General features: G+C 41.3%; 1 protein-coding gene across 1 annotated transcript; it reads right to left on the minus strand.

Moving 5' to 3' along the window:
- Positions 1-119: 119 nt before the first annotated feature.
- Positions 120-10,833, minus strand: tbca (tubulin cofactor a). The gene is made up of 4 exons (XM_076079419.1): positions 10,675-10,833; positions 5,379-5,484; positions 2,910-2,996; positions 120-947 (listed from the first exon to the last, which is right to left on the minus strand). The coding sequence occupies exons 1-4, from the start codon at positions 10,725-10,727 to the stop codon at positions 867-869; spliced, it is 327 nt and encodes a 108-aa protein (XP_075935534.1). The 5' UTR covers positions 10,728-10,833; the 3' UTR covers positions 120-866.
- Between the last annotated feature and the right edge of the window lie 807 nt (positions 10,834-11,640).

Below are 11,640 nucleotides of genomic sequence, written 5' to 3' on the forward strand. Positions count from 1 at the left end.
TTAATGTTTTATTATTCACGGACATAACCGACGTTTGTCTTTTAAACTGACAAAGTAACAACTCTGTACTGCAGGCTTCCATTCCACTGCTCTCTACAAGACTCAAATAAATCCAACAGTTAGGAGCTGAATCCATCAGTTTATTCACCAGTTATAGAGTGAAAGAAAATTACATTCCAACAATTTTGATAATTGATAAAAAAAAAAAAAAGAAGAAACATTCATTGTTTTAAGTTCCTCAAATATGATTATTTTCTGTTTCTTTTACTGTAAGTTGAATATATTTGTGTTTTGCACACACAAGTTGTTCATGACATTTCAGACACGATTAATCGAAAGAATGAAAATAATCGCTACTTGCAGCTTTGGTTAGTATTCTGGGATGCATCGTCAGCTAAGGTTAGAGCCAATAAACGCCCTGCAGGCGTAAGCGGCTCTTTACATACAAAAAGGAATCATTCTGAAAGGTATTACGGTAAACATGGATAACTACAGTTTTCTTTTTCTTTTTACTGTTTACATCATTCAGTGTAAAGCCTTCCCACTTCAAATCAATCCAGCAGTGGACCCACAGTGGTTATAATTGCAGAAAAGACAAACATGCGTGCGTGTGTTTAATTATGTCTTTTAAAGTCCAGATTGTGTTTCAGTGTGACGAACAGAAAGATAAACCCTCCTCTGTGATAAACCGAGTGTTTCATCGAGTGTGATCACACGTTAACGGTAAACAGTAGAAAATAATATCAACAACGGAGACTCTGGGCGGATTCAGTTCGCCCTCAACGGTCTCCAAGCGGGTCCGACGAAAGGAATGAACATTAAAGAAGCGAGTGAATCTCACAGTGAGAACAGAAACAGATCAGAAATCATCCTTCAAGCTTCACCGAGTCCAATATGTTTCGAGCCTCTTTGTACTCCTCTGATTCGCCCAAATCCTCTTCTGTTTCCTGGAAGGACACAAACACACACACACAGTTTCATTGCCATCTCCTACACACAAAAGTGAGGAATTACGGTTACTTAACAATTAATCCGCAATTCTCCTCAACTTCTTTTTGAACAAAAAGTGTCGATGTCGTCATAAAACAAAGTTAAAGCCAGAGGTCGCATTTCAGTCAGTGTCACGTAAGTGAGATTTACGGTACGAGTCCGTGAGAGTGAGAGAGTGAGTGAGAGAGAGAGTGAGAGAGTGAGTGAGTGAGAGAGTGAGTGAGAGAGTGAGTGAGCGAGTGAGTGAGCGAGTGAGTGAGAGAGTGAGTGAGAGAGTGAGTGAGAGAATGACTGTGAGAGCACTTACTTAGCACTTACTTAGCACTTACTTAGCACTTACTTAGCACTTACTTAGCACTTACTTAGCACTTACTTAGCACTTACTTAGCACTTACTTAGCACTTACTTAGCACTTACTTAGCACTTACTTAGCACTTACTTAGCACTTACTTAGCACTTACTTAGCACTTACTTAGCACTTACTTAGCACTTACTTAGCACTTACTTAGCACTTACTTAGCACTTACTTAGCACTTACTTAGCACTTACTTAGCACTTACTTAGCACTTACTTAGCACTTACTTAGCACTTACTTAGCACTTACTTAGCACTTACTTAGCACTTACTTAGCACTTACTTAGCACTTATTGTATTCATACTAGCTTATTGCACTTATTGTTTTTATATTAGTTTGTGGCACTTATTGCATTCGTTTGTTTCTGCACTGTACGTTGGCTCTGGTTTATGCTCTTAGATGCTTGTTTGAGGAAAGGAGATGCACTTATGACTTCTGGTGACTAGTTCTCTCGAAAACCGATGTTGAATACACTTATTGTAAGTCGCTTTGGATAAAAGCGTCTGCTAAATGACTGTAATGTAATGTGAGAGTGACTGTGAGTGAGTGAGTGAGAGTGACTGAGTGACTGTGAGAGTGACTGTGAGTGAGTGTGAGTGAGTGAGTGTGAGTGAGTGAGAGTGACTGTGTGAGTGAGTGACTGTGAGTGAGTGACTGAGTGAGTGTGAGAGTGACTGTGAGTGAGTGTGAGAGTGACTGTGAGAGAGTGTGAGAGTGACTGTGAGCGAGTGTGAGAGTGACTGTGAGCGAGTGAGTCTGAGTGAGTGAGAGAGAGAGAGAGAGAGAGAGTGAGAGAGAGAGAGAGAGTGAGAGAGAGTGTGAGTTCCTGCGGTGGTCACCCAAAGTGACAGCGCTGCTAATGAGCTGTGATGAGCGTGTGCATGTCTGTCTGAAAGGGAAGAAGGAAGTGAGGAGTGATAAGGGTTCGCTCCCTCCGCCCTCATGTGAGTGACACACACCAGCAGCATTAATTGAGATGACCCTGAGACTCGCATGCTTATGTTTGCTTCTCACCACATCAACTGAAGTCCTGAAGGGATTAGACGCACGCTGGGCACGCTTACACTGAAATACTGTTAATTGGTGTAACGTGTGATACTTGGAGCAGTTCATTGAAATCACACACAACCCCCCCTCTGTGGTATGGCCTAACATTTATATCATGGTATAATTTTGAAGCACGGACGGTAACGTTAGCAGCACCGCTAACGAACAAAGGTTCTGTTCAGTCAAATATTGAGCGAAGCCCACGTTCTCCTACTTACAAATGAGCCATGAGGACCAGCTTGGTTCCAGATCAGATTCAGTTACTCTCAGATATACAACAGAAACTAAAAGGACTAAAAAAGGTACACTGCTCGATGGCAGGGAAAGGAACCCATTTTGTGTTAAGCTACGCTATTTTTCTTTCTGATAAATAGATTGTTATTGTTGTCGTGTGTCTCTTATCATCTCACACCATGTATTTTCAACAAGGCCGTAAATTAGTTACAGTAACAGCAACAAAATAAATGGATTGAGAGTCTCATCAATACACATTTGTCCTGTTGGGAGGTTTACTTACTAATAACTGAAACAGATCCCCGTGGGCTGCGGTCAGACGTCGGTGGCAGTCTGGGACCATCATGTGGGACTCCTGCAAAACCTCGATCTGAAACCACACAAGAGACCACATCAGTGCCGTCACCATGTGCAGAAATTAGACTTTATACACATCAGTGAACAAGTAAAGAACATTAATCTAAACAGCTAGAAACAGGCATATTCATTGGCTGCATTTCGTTGTATTCCTGGCACTAACATGCAGGGTGTCCCGCACGCACTGCGCTGCGGTTTAACACCTCCAAACAAGCCGGCGGTATGAAATATGGTATTGAGTTATCGACCGCCTCGATTCTGACTGACACACCTGGATAAATGAAGAAGCCCCCCGAGCCGAGGGCGCTGTGATCAGGCGTAAAGCGGTATTACTACGCCTGGAGTGAAACTGTGGGGGAACTTTCACAGCCGCGGCTGGCCCCCTAAAGAGCAGAGAGGAGCTGGCTAACGCTGTCAGACACACTCACTCGCTGACAGACGCTTCCTCACCGAGCCCCCTCTGTCGAGTCACAACACGGACGCAGTTACACACGTGTACATTACACGGACGTGCACACCAACGGGCGGTCGGGTGAACTCGTACGCAGACTAACTGACACGCCGAAAGACAACTAGTGGAGCCGGTTGGCCGTCTGGATATGACAAGGTGAGTGCTGAAACAGAGAAAAGTCACGGTGCCCTCCCAGTGCAGTGGAATGATCCCATCAGCGCTGGATAAAGATGACACTTACAGCGTATTGATTCCATTAAAATAAAAACCTCTAATCCATCCTGCCTCAGACCTCTCATCTCCAACCATAATCCATCTGGCCTCCCAATCTCTCCCATTTAACGCCAGCCAAGCCTGCTGCTCAGCCCGAGCCGCCGCTCTGTGAATGAACAAAACAAAAACACACACGGAATTCTAATGCTATACCAGTAAAAAATAAAAAATAAAAAAAGATCAGATGCGCTGCCTGCCGGCTCTGCGGTTCCAACCCTGCCAGGAACATCTAGAAGGGAAAAATCCGAAATCAACCGGGACCCATAAAGCTATAAATGCTAACGACGGCATGCTAACACTACTTACAATAACAATGCTAACATGCTGATGTTCAGCATGTATAACCTCTGGGTGCGTTCAAATACCCATACTACCGTACTAGTTAGTATGCCAGACAAATATTTAGTATGTACCAAAAATAGTATGTCAAGTGCAGCATGGCCAGCATGCCTTTTCTGGCTATTCAGACCCACAATCCTTTGTGACAGAAGCCGTGGACATATGAGCAAGCGGGTCAAAAAGTAGGCGATTTGGAACGCACCCTAGTTTACCGTGTTAGCATGCTAACATTTCTTAATTAGCACTTCAAACAAAGTACAGCTGAGACTGACTTTGGCAGGTACAGTATTCACTCAAACAAAAGTATGATGGTGCTGGTTGAGAAGTCAGAGGATCACCAAAGTGGTTACAGTTCATCCTCAGGGGAACATGAACGTCGGAACCAAACTCCACGGCAATCCATCCCAACAGTTGTTGGGAATTTTCAATCAAAACCATAAACCGATGGTGGCACTAGAGGACAAAATCTGTGAATTACCGAAGTCACCAGGATTCTTCCTCTGGAGACCATGAATGTCTGTACAAAGTTTCATGACAGTCCATCGCATAGTTGTGGAGATATTTCAGTCTGCACCAAAATGATGAAGAGTGATTTACATCCCTGGAGCCACGACACGGCTGAAAATACTGTACGAAATTAGATCGTTTTTGTTCTGCATTTCAGTTTTAAAGTTAGAAAAAGAAAACGTGTAAAAGTGTAAAAATGCTCCACGAACAGATAAAGTGTTTAAGATGCTATCAAGACATAAAGCAAGCTAGCAACGTAATGCACTCATAAATGATGGAGGGCTGCAGGCCCAGCGAGAGACAATGAGAGGGTAGGGACACTAAATCACCAGCATGTCAGTAATTATCAAACTCCTCTAAAGTAACATGATATAATTACATCTGCATCAAGCAGATTACAAAATCACTAATGGTTCTCCTCTCAAAACCTAATTCTTCATTATCACCGTGGACCGACCTCATTACGCGAAAGAAGATAGAATTCACTTCCGAACTATAAGGGAGAGCAAAACCTCGTCACGTACTGGCTGAGAGCGCAGGAAAACTGTCCGTGATGAATGGAAAGATTTTTTTGAATTAAGACACATAATTGTCGTACGGTAGTCGTGTAACGGGACCATTGTCGATCCGATGTGAACCGCGGATTAATAACAGTTTAACGTTAATCATCACAGTGAAATAAAGTTTTACTGACGATCGTTATCCACCGATATTTAGTAAAATATGCGATCTTTTCTTTTGTGCTGATCCGATCCGTGAGTTTTATGATCCGTTGCGCCGCTATCGTACGGTCTCAAAGAAGCCCAAATGTAGCCCCTTACGTACCTGCTTCTTGATGACATACGGGTCTCCTGCCTCCGCTTTCAGACGCTCCACCTTCTCCTCCTGCTGCTTCGCCTCGGTCTGGTACGAAACCTTCTCTTTGGCCAGCCTGCAGAAGACAGTTCTAGTAGTTAAAAGGCAGTGACACGGTAGCATGCGATGGTCACCTTTTCACAGACAGAGCCATCCATCTTTATTCTCTCCATCGGTGAGATCATCTCCCGCAGGGTGGCAAGATACACACCTCAATAACAACCAGCGAACACATCAGTCCTCCTCACTGCTGCTGCTACGCAGAGTACCGGCATCCAATAATGCTTCAGATACACTATATATACACACACACACACACACACACACTATATATATATACACAGTGTATTTTGATCTAAAGCAACTCAGGATGGGGTGTGCTTGCATATCTTAAAGCTGTCTTTGAATATCTGACTGAAATACTTTTTAATAAATTGTTAATATGCTTGTTTTTCCGGACAAACCTCGTCTTTTACACAAAAATATTATCTAAAAATGCAGCTTTCTCTTTGTAAAGACCTGCCAATTCAAAAGTATCTGCACTTTGTTCCCTCCCTGGTTTAAAGTATGTGGTACCTGCACCCCCTCACACACCCTGCAGTGATGTCACAGTGTACTGACACACGCTCGAGTACACTTCTACATCACTGAGGCAAAGTTGAGCCGCTAAACCACACGAGTTCAGCAAAAACACGGTTTATAGTGTGCTAAAGTTGAGCTTTTAGGGATAAAATGTAATATATATTCTTACATTTTCCTCTCAGTTTTTGTAATTTGAGAATTGTACAACATGCTTTAATTATTACACACTACACATAGATACCGTTACATTTATAAGAATATTAGGATACCTTTTAGACTATTTTAAAAGTCTGAATCTAGTAATTCAGTCTAATCTAGGGCTGCAACTCACGATCATTCTCACGGATTATCTTTAAACTATTTATTTAATTACGTGATTCATTGGTGTTGGTTTTTGGCACATTTAACTGAGTAACTATGGTTGGAAAACTGTGAGAAATGGCAATAAACTCAACGCGATATTTGTCAAATTGTTTCGAGTATTTAACAGTAATATTCAGAAGTATTACATTTACATTTCAATAAAACAGACAAAATATAAAATCACTTTCACGTTTATTTATTGTAGGAATTTCCAGAGTAAATTAAAATCTCTCTAAAGACAATTAGAGACATCAACTTTAATCATTTGATTATTTCTTTCTTTTAGAGACTTTTAAAGTACAAAATGATTTTTTCTTTATCATTCCTACTGTATAGCAAACTGAATTCTGATTTAATTAATTGTTACCAATGAATTACTCAAACAAATGTCAGAATTTCTTTATTTTTTAAGTGTCGAGTAACGTCGATATGCAACTTAAGTTAAAGTTTGTGCTCAACGTTTTCTGTGTTGAGTAAACAAACAGCAGCTACACAAACTATCATTCATTCCAGCTCACACGACGTTATCACTGTGCTTATCTGACTCCTTTACACACACACACACGCACGCACACACATTAATTGATCATCAATTTAGTCCCTAATTTGGACCAAGTCAGGTGGTAAATGGGCCTCTTTTCCTTGATTGTTAGTGAAAATGGGCTCGAGTACATTGATAAATTCTGATTATTTATCAATTACGGGCCAAATGGAACTAAATATATTCAACAGATTCCGACCCTGATTGGCATAATGGAGTCTGAAAATATCGCCATTGATAATGATTCACAACTAATCGTCTTTTTCCGGCTGCGCCTGCCTGTCGCAGTGACAACACAAGTTTAATTTTTCATGAAAATCCGCTGCGTGTGCGTTAAGTGGGCGATCCTTCATTAATCAGTAACATTACTGGAGGACCTTCCCTCCGTGTTGCTCCTTGCTTAGTGAAGGAAGCCAGCGGCACTCTGTCATATTTTACATCAATTACTCATTCTAATAAAGAAGCTTTTTAAAACAGCCACCATATGCAATAGCAGCTCCTGCCTTCCACTCTCGTGGAGTGAGCGATGTCGCCCGTTTAGAGGCGAAGAGAAGGGGGAAAAGATGGAGGGAGGAAGGCTGGAATCATTTGAATAAAACTGAAGGACAGTCTAATAACAAAATGTCCATTCCTCCTCCCTTTTTTCCAGTCCTGATGTTAATTTCTTATTTCTCCCAGACTTGGAGCGCCGTGTGAATGAGGGGTGGGGTCGCGGCTGGTTTTTAAATAGACCTGCCACCTCGGGCTTAATGGAAAAGGCAGCTCTCTGGAAAATAGGAAAAAAAAGGGAATTAGAGCCAGCCGACACACACATTCGGCCGCCTCCTCTAGCACTGTATTTTTGAGCCACGGTGTAGTCTGTGCTGGGACCGGAATGACAAAAGCAAATTACTGTTGTCATTTTATTAAGGGCATCCGCCTCGCTAGGGCAGAAAAAGCACCGACTGGAATGTGCAGAAAAGCCAGTGGAAATAGGCCCGGCTAAAAGAGCAGGCAGGCTTCCTCTAAAGGGAGGGAGGAGAGCAAGGTAAGAGGAGAGACGAAGGAGAGGAGGAGGAGGAGAAAGAGTGAGATTATGAAGAGACAGAAAGCGATGACAGTCTGTTCTTTTAAACCTAACAGCTTGATTAAGGCTCCATGTAAAAACAGTACTTTGTGTAATATCTGCAGTATTAAATAGTACATTTAACCTTAAAAACATCAGAACAGTATTGAGGTGAAATACTGCTTGATGAAGTACACTATTGTCCTGTTGTTTTCCTACACTGGACACATTATGCGCTGTGGGAAATCCAGCCAGCATCATCATCAGCACCTCGGGGAGCCTGTTAGTAATCTGACCCTCATCAAAACACAATCGATAGCACATTACACCATCGCCGCTGATGGGGAGGGGGGGGGGGGGGGGGGGGGGGATTAGACTCCCGGTCCATCACACAGACTACTACCCTGAGCACATTACCCCACACATTTAGCTCACAATGGAAGCCAACTCTATTAATAGGCTACATCCACACTACTAACATTTTTAAACGCATATCCTTTGCTACGTTAACGGCGAGCGTCCGCACTACTTCGGAGTCTTAGAACCCCAAAAACGGAGGCGTTTGAAAACGTTAGCGACGACGTGTTAGTTTGAGAACGTCGGGGTCGAGCCGTAGTGTGGACGGGGAAACGATGACGTAGACACCCGTGTTCGCTACTGTATCGGGTTTTAGCAGTCATGACGTGTCGATCGACTACCAGTGGTTAATTCAACATGCATAAAAATGACCGGCCTTGCTGACTTTGTTTATACTAGAAGCAGTTAAATTGTGCAATATATTTTCATAATTCTACTACTGCCGACATGCGGAGGAAGCTTGCTGTTACTGGAGTGATTCGCGAGCGGCGTGTCCAGCGGCGTTATAAGCCCTACGAAGCGGACAATTGAAGTCACGGTTTGTGCCTTTGTTCTGCACGACCATTGTGAAATTCACAAATAAACTGTAAAAGAACAAAAGCATAAATGTTCTCCAGTACGACAGGGACTTCCAGCCACCCGGCAGAGCTACGAGTTTGAGAACAGACAACAACGAAACAGTGAGAGACGAGTGTTGACCAACGTTAGTACCATAATCTAGTAAAACTTTAATTTGTAAGTGTTCATTTTAAAGTAAAATTGATGTGTGACAGAGCGAGAGACAGAGAGAGCGAGAAAGAGACAGAGAGAGAGAGACAGACCTGCAGCCTTGTAACATAGTTTGAAGAACAGAAGTTAGTTTATCGTTTTTCGAGAAAAACTTTTCCAGCTTTAAGAGTCTTCAGGGTTCATATGAAGACATTTCCACGTCTGTCTAAATGTAAGAGAGCAGACATTTTGTTCAAACAGCTAAAAGGCCGAGTTGAAAAAACTAATTGAGTGTCTCAGGGACAAAGTGCTCCTAAAGGACAAGAGAGAGATTTTATAATGTTAACATGCTCTTACAGCAAACTCCACATTTCCTGTTGCTGCTTTTTGCAGAAACTCAGAATTACGTGTTGCATTTATTGAGGATTAGTCCCAGTAAATCTAAAGTGAAGCTACTGGTCTAATACAACAAACTCTCACTTGGCTACTAGCTTTGCTTAGTCTTTTTCGGATTTAAATCAGCTTAGAAATTATACTACATTTCCCATATTTTTAACCACTATTGTGGGTGGATTAGTTTTATTATTCCAATCACTTCCCCTCTGTTACTACACATATAATAGTCCAAGCTTTGATACTAGTGTATTATGAGTATTGATCGACACAGGATCTGTAGATTCCAGTCAAACCGAATCTGACGAATACCGACTGTACAAGATTAGACATATAAATGTCTTAATAATCTTTATAATATAAAACCTTAACAAAGACATAGCCGAGAGCTTGAGTGGGTGAAATATAATCTCATGGTTCACTAAAGTTATACCCCGATAAAAGAAATGATTTCTGTGACCAAAGAAAAAGTTAGATAAATAAGAAATGTAATACTAAAATATATACATTTTCAGTCGTTAATATCCTATTAATATCCTTGTGATGACCACAGACCACAATAACAGTAGTAGTACATGTGATGCTGTGTCATCCGACTGCGCAGGCATTTCCTACATCGCCACAAATGTGCAAAGTCAGCTCAGACTGATGGGAAAAGTCTTTCTTTATAGAGATTAAAACCAAAGCATCGGTCATATTTCAGTGTAAGCTTCTCTGTGTTTAAGTCAAATTTACAACCATTTCAGAGTAAACAATATAAAAACGTTTTATTTTTTGGACCTTAATGGCCTCTTACATTAGCATACATTACATTTTGAGAAACAAAGAAGCAGCAGACGAGCCAAAAACGAGGCTACATGTTATTAGCAATTTGATAGCCAGCTAGCTAAAAGCTAGCATGAGTCGACTAACGTTAGCTACCGCTGCAACTCACAACATAACATATTATTAAAGTACAACGCTGTGTTTTTGGGTAAATGCACTTGTATTACCACACCAGAAGTGTGAGCAAGATGAAGTGTATCTACTGAAAACACAATAAAAGAAGACGGCTTACTAACCACAGGCCGCACCAAAGCACCGGGGTAAAGTTGAAACCCTAACGGACAAAACATTCCTCCACGCGCGGTTCTATGCCGAGCCCGGCTTGTCCGTCCGGCTAAGCTAGTTAGCTCGCTAGCTAGCCTTAGCTTAACGTAACGTTAGCTATTGTACGTACTTAGCTTTATTTACATGCTAAATCGTCTGGTTTAACTGGAACAAAAAGCCAACCATACCTCCTCACGATGCCAGTTTTAATCTTAATTTGCCGTATTCTTGGGTCTGCCATGGCTGTAGGTTGTGGGTATTACTCGGTTGTAGCCTGCAGTCTGTGGATGTAACGTGCGTTGGTTTACTGCTGTGGAGCGTGTGCAAGCCGGAAATCAGAGACGACCAGTTGCGTGCAGATAAATCGAACTCTAGGAGCGGATGATCGTCGAGCGTGTGGATCTCAATGACCGTTCCAGTAAGCCCTTTAGGCTAAAATTAATCACGTGTCAAATAAATAAAAAAATACTATTCTTGCAGAGAATCATTGTATTCTTTTAATATCAGTATACCAGAATGGATACATAATACAATATAATATAATATAATATAATATAATATAATACAATATAAATTATATTATATTATATTATAAAAAAATGTATTTATTTAATAATAATAATACTTATCATTATTTTCATTATTACAGAAAGAAAGAAAGAAAGAAAGAAAGAAAATAAAAGGATTTAAACCAGATTGTACACGTTATTTACAGTTGTGTGAAAAAGTGTTTGCCCCCTTCCTGATTTCTTATTTTTTTGCATGTTTGTCACACTTAAATGTTTCAGATCATCAAACAAATTTAAATATTAGACAAAGATAACACAAGTAAACACAAAATGCAGTTTTTAAATGAAGGTTTTTATTATTAAGGGGGAAAAAAAATTCAAACCTACATGGCCCTGTGTGAAAAAGTGATTGCCCCCTAAACCTAATAACTGGTTGGGCCACCCTTAACAGCAACAACTGCAATCAAGCGTTTGCGATAACTGGCAATGAGTCTTTTACAGCGCTGTAGAGGAATTTTGGCCCACTCATCTTTGCAGAATTGTTGTAATTCAGCCACATTGGAGGGTTTTCGAGCATGAACCGCCTTTTTAAGGTCATGCCACAGCATCTCAATCGGATTCAGGTCGGGACTTTGACTAGGCCAC

Source organism: Anarhichas minor, unplaced genomic scaffold (genome assembly GCF_050575085.1).
Source record: "Anarhichas minor isolate MPS153535 unplaced genomic scaffold, ASM5057508v1 ptg000002l, whole genome shotgun sequence".
NCBI classification, from domain to species: Eukaryota; Metazoa; Chordata; class Actinopteri; order Perciformes; family Anarhichadidae; genus Anarhichas; species Anarhichas minor.

Excerpts from the sequence above, each read along its gene's own strand:
- tbca (XM_076079419.1), bottom strand. The coding sequence starts at position 10,727 with ATGGCAGACCCAAGAATACGGCAAATTAAGATTAAAACTGGCATCGTG. Across the intron at positions 5,485-10,674 it reads AAAACTGGCATCGTGAGGAG|GCTGGCCAAAGAGAAGGTTT; the intron begins GTATGGTTGGCT and ends TGTCTTCTGCAG. Across the intron at positions 2,997-5,378 it reads CGTATGTCATCAAGAAGCAG|ATCGAGGTTTTGCAGGAGTC; the intron begins GTACGTAAGGGG and ends GTGTGGTTTCAG.